Raw genomic sequence first — 18,665 nt, 5'->3', positions numbered from 1 at the left:
GTAGTTTTCAGGCTCCCTAGGTTGAAATCAATGTGGTTTTACGAGCTGTTCCCTCAGTTGTCTTCTAGTGATGTAACTAGGATTTGAATTTGCATAACCCCACCCCTAATTGTGAGTACAGGTAGAAGGGGCGGGGCAAGCAGTGGCTCATTTGCATTTAAAGGGACAGGCACTGAAACCAGCCGTTCTGAACAGGGCTGTGTAGAGAGGATGAAAAGAGCTGTGATGTTTGATCCTTGGGGTATTTTGACCAAAGCTTGTCACAGACAAGTCTTTAAGACACCTGGGGACTATTTTTTTTTAAACTATTTGTGGAAAAGGGGCAGAATATGTCTCCTTTAAAGTCATATCTGTGACATGCTTCGGTCAAAAGCTCTCTCTGTTCAGAACAGCAGGTTTCAGTGTCTGTCCCTTTAAATACTCACAGGTCAGGGCGGTATTATGCAAATTCGAAAACTAATGACATGATTGTCAGACAACTGAGGGAACAGCTGATAAAACCACATGGATTTCAACCTCAGGAACCTGAAAATGACCGATTTATTTGTCAATTCTCACATTTTGGGGCCAGAAGGCAAAACAAACACCCAAATTAAATAGCCTTCAAAAATATATATTTGTTCCATAATATGTCCCCTTTAACTGATGGTTACGTGACAGTTGGCAGGACACACACACACACAGACACACACAGGTAAACAGGTAAACAGATGATGAGCAGGTGAACAGTGTGTTCTTCTCTGGACACAGACGTTGGTTTTCCTGTGGAGAGCTGACTCAGCTCAGTCTGGACCCGAGGCCTCGTTTCCTCTGGGACCCAACAACATGTCACAACGACCACACACACACACAAACACAAACAGACACAACACGACACACAACCACATAACACAACACAACCTTTCCATGTATGAAATGAAAAACAAAGTGAATCAAGGCGACTCGTTGTTTAACCGTCTTTGAAGACTTATACCTGACTGAATCCACCTCTCCTTCATCGCTCTCTCCTCCTCATTTCATTTTATCATAAAAATGTCATAAAAATCCCCCAAAAATGCCTCAATAAAAGTCGGATGTTGTCTATTTTCTATTCCCACTTGTAGCTTTCTCATCTTTTCCCATCACATCGTTGAACATGTGGTCAGCTGGCAGCTTTCTCAGCCTCTAGCGCTGCCTTGGCCGTCGTTGAAGCACTTTCTTAATCCCTCTCTGCCAGACTGTCTTTGTGTAAATGTGCAAAAAAGAAGAAAAAAAAAGGAAAAAGAAAAAAGAGATTAATGGGACCCATGTGCCATTACAGCAGAGTGTGATGTTATTTTCTGGTCTGGACAAATCACTGAGATTGGAAAAGAAGTAAAATAAAAATCCAGAACGAGTCGCAGCAGATCGGTTTGTGAAAACACGACACGTTTCTTTTATTTTTCGTTGTTGTTTGTGTGTTTTTGGATCACAGCACTTCTGATTAACTGGATCATAATATTTGATTTTACAAATTTGTTGCCTGAGTGACCACAGCTTCACACACACACACAGAGGATGTGGTTCAGTTTCTAAGATGTTAAACCTAAAACATCGACCATTCAGTTCCATTTTCGAGTTTCCTCTGCATCCTAAAAGATGTTTGCATCCTATCTGAAGGGTTTTATCTGAAAGGTGCAGCCCGGGGCTCCACAGGGCTCATCCCCGGGGCCCCAGCTTTTCATTTACAAACAGGAAGTCTTGCTTCTTTAAACACTGGATGATTGAATCAGCGAGGTTGAACCAGAACGGTGGAGTGAGGTTGTGCAGGCACCAAAACCTGGATGGATGCATCCAACTGTCCTTCTTACTCCAGTTTCTATTGAAGACACTTGTGCATCATCAAATCAATCAAATAAACTTTGTGTGGTTGTGATTCACAAGCTGGAAACACAACTTCTCTGGCTGCAGCTCTTGTGTGCGTGTGCGGTTTAAAAACTCCCTGTCGACAGTTTTACAGACAAACGCTGCCCAGTGACTTGACACATACCGGGAACAAAGCTGCTGCACGACCGACTGAGCGAGCTGACGTCTGCAGCTCTGTCAGCATCGCTGCATCCACGACGATCTTGAGACGCTTTTTTGGCTTTGGCTGCAGCCCTCAGCCGACCGACAGTGTTTGCCGATTGGCCGACCCTCCGTGAACCGCGTGAGCTGGCCCGCTGCGCCTTGTCCTACTAACCTACTTCAGCCCAGATGTGACGTGGAACAGAAAAACTGAGACATACGTATAGCAGCAGCTTTAACAGCAGCAGCAGCAGCACACTGCAAAAACTCAAAGCCTTTCCAAGAATATTTGTCTTATTTCTTGTCAAAATGTCTCATTTCTAGTCAAAACTAATCTCTTTCCACTTAAAATAAGACTCATCACCTAAAAACCAACTTGTTTTTAGATCATTTTCACTTGTTTCAAACTAATTTTCAATTGAAATAAGTAGAAAAATCTGCCAGTGAAAGCAAACATTTTTGTGCTTGTAATAAGAAAGAAAAACTTGCTCCACTGTCAGATTTTTCTACTTATTTAAAGTGGAAAATTTGCTTGAAAAAAGTTTTTTAAAAAGTGTCTAAAAACAAGCTGCTTTTTAAATGTGATGAGTCTTATTTTAAGTGTAATTAGATTTATTTTGACTAGAAATAAGACAAATATTCTTGGTAAGATTTTGAATTTTTGCAGTGCAGCAGCAGCCGCCATGTCAGGACACAACTTCCATCAACGCCACACTCCAGTGAGCATGACAAGCGTCTGTTTGTCTGTCACTGTATGTGTGTGTGTGTGTGTGCGTGTGTGTGTGCATCTTGTTTCCCTGCTGATGACAGACACATGTGTTGCCCATTTCCTCTGTTAGGTAAGTCTGCCTGAGGACTCTGACCCACTTTTGGTTCAAGTTTAGGAAGAAAGAGGTGAAGAGGAGGAGGAGGGAGAGGGAGAATAAAGGATGAATGACACATGAGAAATGGATGCCTCGGGGTGGGGTGGGAGGGGGGTGGGGGGGGGCAGCTGTGGAGTGATGAAGACATCTCCAGACAAGCAGCGATGAAGATCAAACTTCATGTGATTGACGTGCACAAAGAGTCGGACTGAAACCACAGGTATGTTCCTCCTCATCCGTACACGACCAACACCCAACACCCAACACCCAACACCCAGGCCTGTGGAGCTGAGCATTAATACATCAATAATCTGTGTGTGTGTGAGAGAGAAAGTGTGTTATTGTATGTGTCCTGCGGTCTCCATGACTCATAACTCATGACAAAGCAAAATAAAATGTGGAATTGGAGATTAAAGTGCACGCCCTCTGCAGCCTCACGGCACCGACACAAACTCAGATTTAACTCTGCACGGACGTGAATCAAGTTTATAGTTCTGCACAAAAACTCATCTGTGCAGCATCTGAAACGTTATAGTTCACTCTTCATACATATATTATCATATGGAAGTCGATGTGTGCAAGGTTCAGATTTCTGCGTGTTCAGCTGATGTCAGCAGGAATCAATCAACCCGAGGGGGACGTTGCTGCTGCTGCTGCTGTCGTCTTCGTTTTTGAATAATTTAAGTTATGTAACGACTTAACTGGAAACTATTATTTTAAAACTGTCTGAAATTGACCAACATTTACTCCTAAATATTTATGCATCTGTGTTTTAATCCAACATTATCATTTAACACAAACAACAGGATCACAGGAGCGCTGCTGGTGTCCCTCAAACCACCGGTGCTCTTGCAAAGGGTAACAGATCAAAAAGAAAAAAGTGCAGGCACAAAAGTTAAAAACCCTTTTATTTTAGGGGGTACAGTTGAAAAAAGTTTTTTTAAACTGTGTACCCCCTAAAATAAACCTGAGTGCCTGCACTTTTTTCTTTTTCTTCTCATTTAACAACTTTTACTTTACTTGTATTGTGATGATAGGCCTGTATTAGTAATGATAATATAATATGAATGTTGTCCAATCAGATATTCAAGTCTTATTATGATGAAAAAATATCAAAATGATGTCATTTATTTCTATTTTACACAATATTCAACGTGCAAATTGCACTTAATGTAAAATGAATCTATTTATACTATTGTTTAGAATTGGCCTTTATCTCCTGTACAGTGATATACAGGCTAATCAATATGGGAATTAACAGAACTTATATAATAAACCTCAGCTGGAAATTGCAGAAGTTATTCTAATGAGGTCGAACCACACACACACAATTGGACTCATTCATGAGTTTTCCTCCGTCAGTTCAACATGAAGCTTCTCCGACCGACTCACTAAATCACCATCATTCTCCAGGATCACGGCTCTTTGCTCTTTGTCTGCGCTGAGATCACAGGGCCGAGGGGCTTCGCTGGTAATTTAAGAGTCACGCACAACAACAACAACAACCAAAACACAAACTCCACAACAACACGAAGAGGGCCGAGTCGTGCTCTGGTGCTTCTCCTTCTCATTATCTCTTTGTTACGTCTTCCTCCTCTCTGTCTTTACTTTAACGAAGCAAAACGTTGTAAATGTTCCTGAGGTCAGACCCAAGCTGTGGTGTTTGGTTGGAAAAGACAGTTTTGTTTTAATGAATTCTCCATCACGGTGTCGAGGTCTCTACTTCTTCTACATGATGCAGATGAAAAGTCACATCTGGAAAAACTCCAGGCGATGAAAACTGTTCTCAGATCTGCAGATGTGCTGCAGGTAACGACTGATGTATCAACCTGGTTTCCTACACTACATGTACATGTTAGTGAGCTAATAAAGCAGTGTCTAATAACATATAATGACTTATCAAAGATGAATATTTGGATTTAATCAATAATTAACAGGAAAAGCACCAGAGCAGATGATTGATAACTTCTATTGTGCAGTTTCAGGGTGTCACACTGCTGCTTGGTTTGATCTTTATTATCTGTCTCCTTCTATTTATTCCTTTAGTTTATTCTAATTATTGATAATTAGGAAGAGTCTATATTCTAAATGTTATTTAACCTGCTGAACCTGAGTTGCATATTTAATTTCTTCATGTTTCTAACACGTTGAACGACAATAAACTAAAGGCAGGTTTTCATATCTGCTGTAATATCTGTTCATTCTGACTGTGACTTATTTCTTTTGCATGTTTTTGTTCAGTAGTTGTGTTTTCCCAGTGGTTTCTTGTTTTCTCTCCGTCTCTCTCTCTCTCTCTCTCTCTCTGTCTTCTCGTCTTTCCTGCAGACAGACGGACTCAGACCTTTCAGCCCCGTTGCTTGAACAAACAGGAGATCTGCCAGCGCTCTGAGTAATTCACCGAGGGGAAGATGTGGACGGAAAAACAATACCGGAGAGGAATTTCATCAGATCTCTGCACAAAGCCGATTAATTTGTGTGAAAATGTGATTTATCACCATATTATATTTGTTGTCGTCTCCTCTGCAGACATCTCCATCTCCATCTGAGTCTGTGTGGATCTCTAAGAGGTCGTGTGACCCTGGAGGACTCTCTGCTCTGTCTGGCAGCAGCAGCAGCAGCAGCAGTGTTTTCATTCTCACTATAAGTGTGAGTGAGTAACTCAGGATCAGAAGCTGCTGCAGCTCCTGTCTCTCTCTGTAAATCTGTCTGAGCCGGTTTCTTTAAGCCGCTCAGCGACACGTGTCATGGAAGGAGCTCAACTCTGCTCACTGACACACAAACACACACACACATACAGGTGGAGGGATGATGTGATGTCACCAACTCTTTGTCATCCTCTACCTGCTGCAGTAACGACACCATGAGAGCAACAACAACAACAAACACCTGAACGTGCAGCTACAGGTCTGAACACAAACACACTTCACCGCTGTGTGTTAGAGGGAAATACAGAGACTGTTGATGAAAAACTGTCGCTGAAGGCAACGTGCATCAGTGGTTTTGCATGAATTTACCTCTAAAACAACTCTGTGTGGTAATGTTGTGTTATTATCTCATAGCGTGGTGAATGTGCAGCTCACAACTTGTCCACCAGAGCGTTGTGGAGTTGTTGGATTGTGTATTTGATGAGTTTGATGAGGGAAACCAATTAAGAAATCCCATGAGCCTCCGTAGCGTAGCTCTGAGCAGCTCACGGCTCTGCTCCGCCGTTCTAAAAATAGCTTGCACCGACAATTAAAGGTAACGAACCTACTGCTACTATGACTATAGGGGTTATGACAATGGGCCAATTTGCCAAAATGTTGAACTATCCCTTTAAAGTGTCTTCATTAGAAGCAGGAGTGGTTGTAAAGTCCAGGCTGTAAACAAACAGAACTCATTTCAGAGTTCAGACCACGAAACTCTGACTGAACCTGAGCTACAACACAAAGAGAGAGTGTGTCTATGTGTGTGTGTGTGTTGGGCTGGGATGGATGGATGGATGGATGGATGGATGTGTGTGAGGGTGGAGGCTGTAATTTTTCATCTTCCTGCAGAACTCCAGCTGCCTCTTGGTTTCAGTGCATGTAAACTCCCAAACCACAAACTCGGAGCAATTTGCAGATTTCTGCACAATTTCTTCCCCCGAGGCTCCGAGGTGGTTTCTGTCTGACCGACCCACATCGGCTCACATCCTGCAGCGTCACGTCATGTGTGTGCGTGTGTGTGTGTGTGTGTGAGAGTCTGAGATCTAAGTTTAGATCTAAGACACACCTGTCTGAGTCTCATTAAGCTTCAACAACAACAACAACAGAAACAGAAACAGTCTGGAGAAAACATGAGACTTTGATTGTGTGTGTTGTGTCGTGTCTAATCGCAAATAGGAAACTCATGTGAGTGTGAGTGTGTGTGTGTGTGTGTGTGTGTGTGTGTGTGTGTGTGTGTGTGTGTGTGTGTGTGTGTGTGTGCGCGCTGCTGTCAGGTGTGTTCAGGTGTTTCTTTGTTCTCTCCGAGTCCTCAGGATGTTTCTGTGGCTTCACTGGTTGTTTTAATGAAGAAGTAAAAACTGTTCAACCTGAAGACTCAACATGGAGATTTTTAACCGGCACTAAGTGAAACAAAATGTTTCCTCTCTTCTGACCTTAAAGGGATACGCCAACATTTTTTTTTCCGTGTCTTGCCTCACTCCCGAGTCCGTGACCAGCAGATAGACACCATCCTTTCCACTGTTTGTGCAGTAACAAGGGAGATAAAGCCGTATCGCCCGTAATTAGCTTAGCTCAAACACTGGAAGTGTATGGGTAGTGTTAGCCTGCCTCCTACCTGAGCAGAAATCAGCAGTCAGAAGCTGATTTCATTTTAGCTCTAAACTCTGTAAATATATCACTTTATCCACATTTCAAACATGTTTAGGTGAGAAAGTAGCCGTTTAGATCAGCAGTGTGTTGTTAATTTGTCTAAATACCAGCTGTTTACAATTTTGTTCGGACGAATTCGGCGCTACTCAAGCTAGCCGTTGTGACCAACGCACTTCCGGTTACTTTCACAAAATAAAACACCCGTTGCCCTTTACATACAGAAAACCATGACGATACAATTTGTGCTTTTACTTTGAAACAGGAAGCTAACCTACCCTCGATGTAGCTAGCTTGAACCAAAATAAACCGTCTTTGCTTGAACCCTCCGTTTTGACCGATCTCGTCCCGTTAGCGGCATTTGACCGCTCAAGATGCCTTACCGGAGAGTTTTGTCAGCTCTGAGACGAAGATCGGCCCGCCGGTTTCCGTTTAGAGTTGCTGAAGAGTTTCTCTGATGACTTTAGGTGGAGGCAGGCTAACACTACCCATACACTTCCAGTGTTTGAGCTAAGCTAATTAGCGACTTTAGGTGGAGGCAGGCTAACACTACCCATACACTTCCAGTGTTTGAGCTAAGCTAATTACGGCGATACGGCTCTATCTCCCTTGTTACTGCACGCACAGTCGAAAGGATGGTGTCTATCTGCTGGTCATGGACTCGGGAGTGAGGCAAGACACGTAAAAAAAAAATGTTGGCGTATCCGTTTAAATTCAAAGTTCATGGAGAGAAAAAAGAAGATTTAGATCTCGGCTGTAAACAAGATCACAATCACTGGTTTTTTGTGTGTTTTTGTGTCAGTGCATGTTGACCTGAACGTCTCGTGCTCCACAGCGTCTGGCTGATGGAGATTCAAGATGTCAGGAAGGATGTTTGTGTTTCTGTGTAAATGGCATCAGCAGGTCTGAACCTGTCGACCTGACACACTGCAGCTCTGTTTGACCCAAATACATTGAGTTTTATATACATGTACAGCTCTGGAAAAAATGAAGAGACCACTTCAAAATGATCAGTTCCTCTGGTTTTACTATTCATAGCTATGTGTTTGAGTAAAATGAACACTTTTGTTTCATTCTATAAACTACTGACAAGATTTCACCCAAATTTGAAATAAAAATATTGTCATTTAGAGCATTTATTTGCAGAAAATGGCAACAGGTCTAAATAACAAAAGAAATCTGGTGTTTTCAGACCTTTTATAATGCAAAGAAAACAAGTTCATATTCATTTTAAAACAACACAACACTACTTTTTAAACTTAGGAAGAGTTTAGAAATCAACATTGGTGGAATAATCCCAATTTTTAATCGCAGCAGTGTTTTTTTCATTTATTTATAATCAAGTAGAGTGAGGTGTGCTTGTGTTGGAGTTCAATAGACACTGGAATCGACGTAGAGAAGCTGATTTATTAACAACATTTTGGATTGGTCTCTTTATTTTTTCCAGAGCTGTATTATTGTAGATAATAGCCTAATATATTTCTGTTCGTCTGAGGATGGAAGCTGCGCCACATTATATTTTACGATCCAATAGAAATGCAGAAGTAAAACTTACACGTCTCCAAAACTATTTAACATTTATGTTTTAAAGGTCTTAAAGAGATTAAAATGTTTTTTGTAAATCTTGTGTTTTCAATGTTGTGAAAACAGATTCCAAATCTGCGTTACATAACACATCCTGCTTTTATAAATACAGCTGCACTTGATTCGCTCTGACTCACGGCCTGTTTCCTCTTATTCTACCTATTTGTAGATCTATAACTTTAATCAACGTTAATTTGAAAAGTCACAACAACAGGCTTTTCTTTCTTCCTTTCTTCTTAGAGCTTTGTTTCTTTATTTGCTCGTTAAATTCACGGAAAAAAATGGGGATTAAAGCTTCACTGTGAGATCTCCAACTTCCTGCAGCAGATGTGGAGACACTTTGAAGGGATTAAACACTCTGGCAGCTTCTTCTGTTAAAGTTTACCTATGAAAACCAGTTGAGTTCCTCTTTTAAATGTGCAGGATGTTGCAGCTCTGACTGTGTACAAACCAGACACTCTGACCTTTCTCTGCTAGAAAAAAAAAAGAAACGTTTTCCATTATCCAGATTTGGTGGAAAAACTAATTTCCTCAGATGAACTCTGTGGTTCGACTGACCAAAACGAAACCCACATGAACCCACATGAAACCTCTCCTCCCTCCGTGTCCCGACCTGAAACCTCCCACTGAACTAAAATTAAAAGCAGGCCTTCTGTTCAGAGACGCTGACGAGAAGCAGATTCTCCGAGACGTGATAAATACCTGAATTTACCGTCTGTTTTGGAAAATAAAAAGGAGAATAAAGAGAGAGGAAGAGAGGAAGATGAAAGCAGGTGATGTGTTCGAGTACGGCACGTTGGTTTTCCTGCTGCTGCAGCTTCACCTTAAAGGGACATTGTGTAACTTCTCCTGTTATCTATTCACGAAAATCGATTATTTGGTTCAAAAGTCTGTTTTTCATTAATTCAATTTCATGAATTACTGATGCTGCATTCACCTGCAGTTGGGCAGACGGCCGTCGCTAACAAACCAGATGTCATTTTAGTCACAGAAGTCCAGAGAAAGCTGGTAAAACGTGGGTCGGGTAAACAATACAACATCTCCATGACAACATATTGTCACGTGTATTGTTTTGTTTATGCCGTTACGTGCAGCGGCTGTCGTCCGTCTGCCGTCTGCCCAATTTCAGGTGAATGCAGCATGAAAAATACGACTGAGTTGCTTGCGATATACAACCGCAATGCTAGATGGGAGGAATTCCTACACAATGTCCCTTTAATGAGCACAGGTGAGTTCAAAGTGTCGTAACGCTGCAGAAAAACTGAACTGAACTCCTCCAGACTTTGCAGAAGGAAATGAGATTGACGGACGGACGGAGGAACTCACCGGAGTGTCGATCTTGATCAGAGCGATGTCGGCCTTCTCGTCCACGTCTTTGATCTTGGCGTCAAACGTGGCGCCGCTCTTCAGCTCCACCTGGAGGAGGAAAAGAGGCGGTATAGATAGATCCAGATGTGTGTGCTCGCACTGCAAAAACCCCAAATCGTACCAAGAATATTTGTCTTATTTCTTGTCAAAATGTCTAATTTCTAGTCAAAACTAATCTCTTTCCACTTAAAATAAGACTCGTCACCTAAAAATGTACTTGTTTTCTGATAATTTTCACTTGTTTCAAACTAATTTTCAATTGAAATAAGTAGAAAAATCTGCCAGTGAAAGCAAGTTTCTTGTGCTTGTAATAAGAAAGAAAAACTTGCTCCACTGTCAGATTTTTCTACTTATTTCAAGTGGAAAATTTGCTTGAAAAAAATAAAAAGTGTCTAAAAACAAGCTGCTTTTAATGTGATGAGTCTTATTTTAAGTATAATCAGAGTTGTTTTGACTAGAAATGACATTCTGATTAGAAATAAGACAAATATTCTTGGTAAGATTTTGCATTGTTGCAGTGTGTTTCCTCTGTGTGCTCGCTACAGATGTTTGCTTTGCCTCTCGTACCTTCACTCTGTGTTTGTTGGCCACGACGTGCGCGTTGGTGACGATGAGTCCGTCCTCGGACACCACGAAGCCGGAGCCGCTGGCCACCGCCACCTCCCGCTTGGAAAATATCATCCTGACACAGAAACAAGAGAGAGAAGATGTCAGTTGTTGTGTGTGCGACCACAGGCTTTGCACTGCAAAAACTCCAAAAAATCTTACCAAGAATATTTGTCTTATTTCTAGTCAAAATAAATCTAATTATACTTAAAATAAGACTCATCACATTAAAAAGCAGCTTGTTTTTAGACACTTTTTACTTTTTACAAGCAAATATTCAACTTTTAATAAGTAGAAAAATCTGACAGTGGAGCAAGTTTTTCTTTCTTATTACAAGCACAAAAAACTTGCTTTCACTGGCAGATTTTTCTACTTATTTCAATTGAAAATTAGTTTGAAACAAGTGAAAATGATCTAAAAACAAGTTAATTTTTAGGTGATGAGTCTTATTTTAAGTGGAAAGAGATTCGTTTTGACTAAAATTGAGACATTTTGACTAGAAATAAGACAAATATTCTTGGAAAGATTTTGAGTTTTTGCAGTGTGTCTGTGTGTGTGTGTGTGTCTTTTCTTACTTGCGGTACAGTTCAATATGAACGACAGCAGGTGCGATCTTCTCCACCACGTCAGCGATGAAGTTGTACTTGTAACGCAGACTGTCGGGGTCCTGCTGGCCTGAGAAGAGAAAACACACCGTCAGTGAACTGTAACACACATTTACACACATTTATGCACATACACACACATGAAAACGAGAGCGCCGTGGGTGTGCGTCGTTGCCAGGTTGGATGGGAACCGACGAGCACTGTGAGTGGGAGCCTCATAAATCGTGGTGTATTGTCGGGCGCGATGCCGCGTATGAATTTCTAGAGTTTCATCTGGAGCGTGACGAGCGTACGTACGCGCTGCTGCGATGTGATGTGATGTGACCCAAACTGTAGCTGCTGAGTCCAAACCAGGTCCAGATGTGCAGATGAGTGCGGTATATGAAGTGTAGATGTGAGAGCAGCTGCAGACGATCCCACCGCTGCCACCACCACTGATGCTTATAAAGCAGAGAGGAAATGACTCTTTTACATGCAAAACCTCCTCCACCGTCACCTTACGTAACCCTGCTCTGCTCTCCAGAGGTGCTGCAACATCAACATCTGTCACGGCTGCAGATTCTTTCTTCTCTCATTTCATTTCACTGCTCGTTTGGAAGTTTTGGCCGGAGCAGCTCCGACCCACTGGAACCGGTTAGAGACACGTTCCTTCATGTGTGTGTGGAAAAACATGTTGGAGATGTGGAGGCAGCACAAGACTCAGCGCCAAACTGTTTGTGTTTGTTTAAAAATGGATTCAAATGTGGATAGAAGATGTTCGTTGAGCTACACTCCACGGTGTTAAAGGGATAGTTCAATCGCCATAGTCATAGCAGTAGGTTCGTTACCTTTAACTGTCGGTGCAAGCTATTTTTAGAACGGCGGAGCAGAGCCGTGAGCTGCTCAGAGCTACGCTACGGAGGCTCATGGGATTTCTTGGTTTCCCTCATCAAACTCATCAAATACACAATCCAACAACTCCACAACGCTCTGGTGGACAAGTTGTGAGCTGCACATTCACCACGCTATGAGATAATAACACAACGTTACCACACAGAGTTGTTTTAGAGGGAAATTCATGCAAAACCGCTGATGCGCGTTGCCTTCAGGGACAGTTTTTCATCAAGCAGTCTCTGTATTTCCCTCTAAAACAACTCTGTGTGGTAACGTTGTGTTATTATCTCATAGCGTGGTGAATGTGCAGCTCACAACTTGTCCACCAGGGCGTTGTGGAGTTGTTGGATTGTGTATTTGATGAGTTTGATGAGGGAAACCAAGAAATTCCATAATGAGCCTCCGTAGCGTAGCTCTGAGCAGCTCACGGCTCTGCTCCGCCGTTCTAAAAACAGCTTGAACCGACAATTAAAGGTAACGAACCTACTTCTATGACTATAGGGATTATGGCAATGGGCCAATTTGCCAAAATGTTGAACTATCCCTTTAACACAGACTGACTGACTGATGAGAACTTGTTGAGGTTGTGCAGCCTTCACTCTGTCAGCTTCCTCCTCCTCTGCAGCTCAGATCACAGGCCAGACTTTCTCTAATCTGCATCACATCAAAGGGAAAGTTTCTTTAAAGTCTATTTTTAGGAGCCGGAGCTCAGGTTCAGCTGGAGAAGACGAAACAAGAAACGTTTCATGATTCATCTTCCTCCTGCGCGATGTGAGTTGGACCTCTCTGGACGAGGTTCAGCAGCGTTACAACATTTATTTATTATAACTTTAATATTTTATGGATTGAACCGCTCGGTCGTCCATCAGTTAAATGAGTCGTCAGTGACAAACCATCCACGGCTGCTCCATAAATCACAACCACTCATTGCTCACTTCATGTATATACTTTGGAGAAGAGTCAGCAGCTCTGATTTATGTCTGCAAAACCTCTCCTGAATCAGAACAAATACCTGCTGCTACGGCTCTTTAAATAACCCCCAGCTTTCATTCTTCATGCAGAGTGAGGGAGAGCCAGTGAAGACTTGTCAGAGACTCAGAGACTTGATCTCAGCTGCTTCCATATATTCCTGCCGTCTACAGATCTTATCACAGTCCGGACCTTACACTGAAAACAATTCAAAATCTTACCAAGAATATTTGTCTTATTTCTAGTCAAAACAAATCTCATTATACTTAAAATAAGACACATCACATTTAAAAATTAGCTTGTTTTTAGACATTTTTTTTTTTTTTTTCAAGCAAATTTTCCACTTTAAGTAGAAAAATCTGACAGTGGAGCAAGTTTTTCTTTCTTATTCCAAGCACAAAAAATGTGCTTTCACTGGCAGATTTTTCTACTTATTTCAATTGAAAATTAGTTTGAAACAAGTGAAAATGATCTAAAAACAAGTTAATTTAGGTGATGAGTCTTATTTTAAGTGGAAAGAGATTAGTTTTGACTATAAATGAGACGTTTTGACAAGAAATAAGACAAATATTCTTGGAAAGATTTTGAGTTTTTGCAGTGTAACCTCATTTCTCACAGTGAAAAACTCACAACTCCACAGTGGAGTGGATGAAACTTTTCTGTCTCACAAACAAACACACAAACCAGTCACAGCTTGTTCTTTAACTTTCAGAATTAACGTCTTTATATTTTTCTAGATTTAGAAGAGTTTGATTTTTTTGTTTTCTTGTTCCTTAGGGTCAGTGGTTTATCTTTGTTTTGTCAAATAAAGTCTGACTCAAGTTGAACTCAGATGAAAGGAATCTACACAAACCTAAAAACTGATGATGCCGAGTTTTTCTCAGAACATTTTCCTCCTCCTCCTCCTCCTGACTGAGCAGCTGTTTGTTGTGAATGCTCAGCTGCACCTGACCATCTGGAGGAAGACACTGATGTGTGTGTGTGTGTGTGTGTGTGTGTGTGTGTGTGTGTGTGTGTGTGTGTGTGTGTGTGTGTGTGTGTGTGTGTGTGTGTGTGGGTCTGGTGCTCTGCCAGCTGTTTGAACTGAGCTGAAAGGAGCCAGTCAAGTGGAGATAAATCGTCCCGACCTCAAACGCAGCGCAGGTGTCGACTCGGTACCAGCTCAGGATACAGTGAGGTCAACGACAGGTCGCAGCTACAGACCATAATCACATAACATTTGTCCTGCAGCCAAACCGACAAAGAACTCACACACACTGCAAAAACTCAACATCTTACCAAGAATATTTGTCTTATTTCTAGTCAAAATAAATCTCATTCTACTTAAAATAAGACTCATCACATTAAAAGCAGCTTGTTTTTAGACACTTTTTACTTCTTTCAAGCAGATTTTCACTTGAAATAAGTAGAAAAATCTGACAGTGGAGCAAGTTTTTCTTTCTTACAGTATTAGCATTGCTTTGACTGGCAGATTTTTCTACTTATTTCAATTGAAAATTTGTTTGAAACAAGTGAAAATTATCTGAAAACAAGTTGATTTTTAGGTGATGAGTCTTATTTTAAGTGGAAAGAGATTAGTTTTGACTAGAAATTAGACATTTTGACAAGAAATAAGACAAATATTCTTGGAAAGAGTTTGAGTTTTTGCAGCACTTTGCATCTACAGCTTGGTGCTTCTGATCCATCTGAGCCACAGACCTCCATTGTTTCCACAACATCCTCCTAAACACTCACTAGACTAGAGCACCAAACATGGATTCATCCGCCGCAGCAGATAGTCCCCAACCGATTCACCATTTCCTGCTGTTTGTATAACATCTGCTGAAAGTCCCAGTAACCAGCTGTTGGAGGGGAAATCAGCCTGAGCTGCAGGACACGTCGCTAACTCAGTGTTGGTTTTGGATTTTAAGATATTTATAAGATAAATAAAAGAGGAGGTTGACTTTTCGTGCAGTTTCATCATTCATATATCTGCAGAAAGACGACGTGGACTAAAGCTCAGGGGACAAATAACAAACTAAACACTAAAAGGTTTATGTTGGACAATAATCAGCATTGGTGTAATTTGTAGAGTTCTTGTTTGACACCGAACATTCATCTCGTGCCATCGCTTCACGTGCCATCGCTCCTAAAAACCCCTCTAATGACGCCCTGCTCCGAAATCTCATTATGAGCCGGACGAGCCTCGACTGGGAAAAATTCCTGCTGTTCCCTGAAAGAGTTGAGTCACCGTGCGACCGTGTTTTGTTGACGCTGTATCCAGGCCTGTCAATCTGACAAACGGATCGCAAGTCTGCACAGGAAGCAGAAAAAATAAAAGAAAGAGAAGGAAAAAAAAAAAAATAAGACAAGGAAAGGAAAAATATTTTGACCCCTTCGAATCTGGGTTAAATAACTGTTTGACCTAGATCTGCATCTGTTTAGGAAGTTACACAATCGACCAATCAGCTCCAAGAGATGAATCATTACAGAAGACTTAACATGGGGTGTGTGTGTGTGTGTGTGTGTGTGTGACACTGACATCTTCCAGATTTCTGTCTTCGGCTCCAAACCCTGAGAGAAGCAACGCACAGAAGATCAAAGATGGAGGGAGAGAAAGGAGGGAAAGGAGAGACGGGAGAAAAAACAAAGAGAGATTTACTGTAAATGTGGAGGAAAAGAGAGGAAAGATGAGAGAGAGGGGGAGGAGGGAGGAGGGGGTCAGAGATGGGAGGAGAGGAGGACAGGAAGTGTGAGGAGAGTTTGGAAAGATGGGAATAGGAACGTGGGAAGATGAAAGAGGAGAGAAGGAGGAGGAGACAAAAGATAAGAGCGGAGGAAAAGAAAACACTGTCGTTTTTTTTTACCTTTCTATTCCTGGAGAGATGATTGCTAAAGGGATAGTTCAACATTTTTGTCAAATTGGCCCATTGCTATAATCCCTATAGTCATAGCAGTAGGTTCGTTACCTTTAATTGTCGGTGCAAGCTATTTTTAGAACGGCGGAGCAGAGCCGTGAGCTGCTCAGAGCTACACTACGGAGGCTCATGGGATTTCTTGGTTCACAGAGTTGTTTTAGAGGGAAATGCAGAGACTGCTTGGTGAAAAACTGTCCCTGAAGGCAACGCGCATCAGTGGTTTTGCATGAATTTCCCTCTAAAACAACTCTGTGTGGTAACGTTGTGTTATTATCTCATAGCGTGGTGAATGTGCAGCTCACAACTTGTCCACCAGAGCGTTGTGGAGTTGTTGGATTGTGTATTTGATGAGTTTGATGAGGGAAACCAATTAAGAAATCCCATAATGAGCCTCCGTAGCGTAGCTCTGAGCAGCTCACGGCTCTGCTCCGCCGTTCTAAAAACACCTTGCACCGACAATTAAAGGTAACGAACCTACTGCTATGACTATAGGGATTATGGCAATGGGCCAAATGTTGAACTATCCCTTTAAAGGAGAGGAAGACGAGGAGGAGGAGGATGAAAATAAAGATGTGCAGGGAGGAGTACAAGAAGAACAAAGGAGAGATAACCAGCAGAAGAAACAGAGGAGAAAGACTTTGACCTCGTTGAACTCCTGAGTCTGAATCAAACTGGACTCAGCAAACTGGTGTGTTCACAGCTGCAGCTTAACTGTGTGTGTGTGTGTGTGTGTGTGTGTGTGTGTGTGTGTGTGTGTGTGTGTGTGTGTGTGTGTGTGTGTGTGTGTGTGTTCATTCCTTAATATACAACCCTCGCTCGCCCACAGGGGAACACTGTTTGTTTTTACAGCTCAGGGCAGCGACTCAGGACGTCCTGGCCAAACTTCAAGACATTATGACCTTACCTTGTTAGGATAAACATGAAGAGTGTGTGAATGTGAATGTGAATGTGTGTGTGTGTGAGATTGAGAGATGTGGAGGTGGGGAACAACCCTGTTTTCAGTTCGGTGCGGTCAGAAATCTGACTGATCAGCGAACGAGGTGACGCCGAAGCCGAGGTGTGGACGTGTGAGGAGAAACAGTAAAAACAGCTCTGATTGGTTCAGACGAAACATGTTCAAGGTTCATTGATACAACTCTGCAACTCAGGTTTGCCAACACTAGCCAAGGTAAAGCTGTGGCTGCAAAACCTTATGAAGGAAATTAATATTGATAAAGAATCCTTTAGTTCAGCATGAAAGTTGCAAACAGGAGTCAAAGTTAGAGAAACTACTGCAACGACATAGTTTACATCTGATCTGTCTGTGTTTAATCCTTATAAGAATAATAAGTCGTAGCCAGTGACCACAATGGAGGAAGTGGATTTAGCTCTGGAGACACACTGGGAAAAAAAGAGGAGTTGGGAGTTTTCCATTAACTTTAAAGGGATAGTTCAACATTTCGGCAAATTGGCCCATTGCCATAACCCCAATAGTCATAGCAGTAGGTTCGTTACCTTTATTTGTCGGTGCAAGCTATTTTTAGAACGGCGGAGCAGAGCCGTGAGCTGCTCAGAGCTACGCTACGGAGGCTCATGGGATTTCTTGGTTTCCCTCATCAAACTCATTAAATACACAATCCAACAACTCCACAACGCTCTGGTGGACAAGTTGTGAGCTGCACATTCACCACGCTATGAGATAATAACACAACGTTACCACACAGAGTTGTTTTAGAGGGAAATACAGAGACTGTTGATGAAAAACTGTCCCTAAAGGCAACGTGCATCAGTGGTTTTGCATGAATTTCCCTCTAAAACAACTCTGTGTGGTAACGTTGTGTTATTATCTCATAGCGTGGTGAATGTGCAGGTCACAACTTGTCCACCAGAGCGTTGTGGAGTTGTTGGATTGTGTATTTGATGAGTTTGATGAGGGAAACCAAGAAATCCCATGAGCCTCCGTAGCGTAGCTCTGAGCAGCTCACGGCTCTGCTCCGCCGTTCTAAAAATAGCTTGCACCAACAATTAAAGGTAACGAACCTACTGCTATGACTATAGGGATTATGGCAATGGGCCAATTTTACAAAAATGTTTAACTATCCCTTTATTGTAGACAGAGTCCTGTTGGTGCAGCATCTAGTGGCCGTTAGAGGAACTGTAGTTATTCTCTCAGTAAAGAGAAGTGATGATGATAGTGACAGAGAGAACAGAGCTGACGGTCACATTTTATTCTGTCTTTCTCCTTCGCTTAAAGAATTATTATTATTACATGAATAAATAAATGATGATAATTATACATTCTTGTGTGTTTTTATCGTGTCTTAAATGTTTTTATACATGTCATATTTTCTTATTTTATTTATATGTGTCAGATAGAATGATGGAGGACTGAAGGACGATCTCTCCGATGGAGGAGGAGACATCCAGTCTGTGTGTTTCTCTCTGTGTGTGTGTGTGTGTGTGTGTGTGTGTGCGTGCGTGCAGACTGCTGCTAAGGTCGTCCAAGTTCAGACCCAACACACACACACACACACACACACACACACACACACACACACACAC

At 41.9% G+C, this 18,665-nt stretch overlaps 1 protein-coding gene across 1 annotated transcript in view; it reads right to left on the bottom strand.

Moving 5' to 3' along the window:
- The window catches only part of LOC311003123 (serine protease HTRA1B-like), a gene marked incomplete at its 5' end in the record, with an annotated part of 28,867 nt that overhangs the window by 8,901 nt on the left and 1,301 nt on the right, over positions 1–18,665 (bottom strand). The window contains 3 exons of the mRNA XM_083994808.1: positions 10,133–10,222; positions 10,742–10,856; positions 11,356–11,455. Coding sequence (XP_083850934.1) covers positions 10,133–10,222; positions 10,742–10,856; positions 11,356–11,455 — 305 coding nt within the window. The remainder of the gene's footprint in view (positions 1–10,132; positions 10,223–10,741; positions 10,857–11,355; positions 11,456–18,665) is intronic.

The sequence above is a fragment of the Trachurus trachurus genome (genome assembly GCF_905171665.1).
Source record: "Trachurus trachurus genome assembly, chromosome: 19".
Taxonomy (NCBI): domain Eukaryota; kingdom Metazoa; phylum Chordata; class Actinopteri; order Carangiformes; family Carangidae; genus Trachurus; species Trachurus trachurus.
The sequence above is the reverse complement of the archived record's forward strand: the minus strand, read 5'-3'. Positions and strand labels throughout refer to the sequence as shown.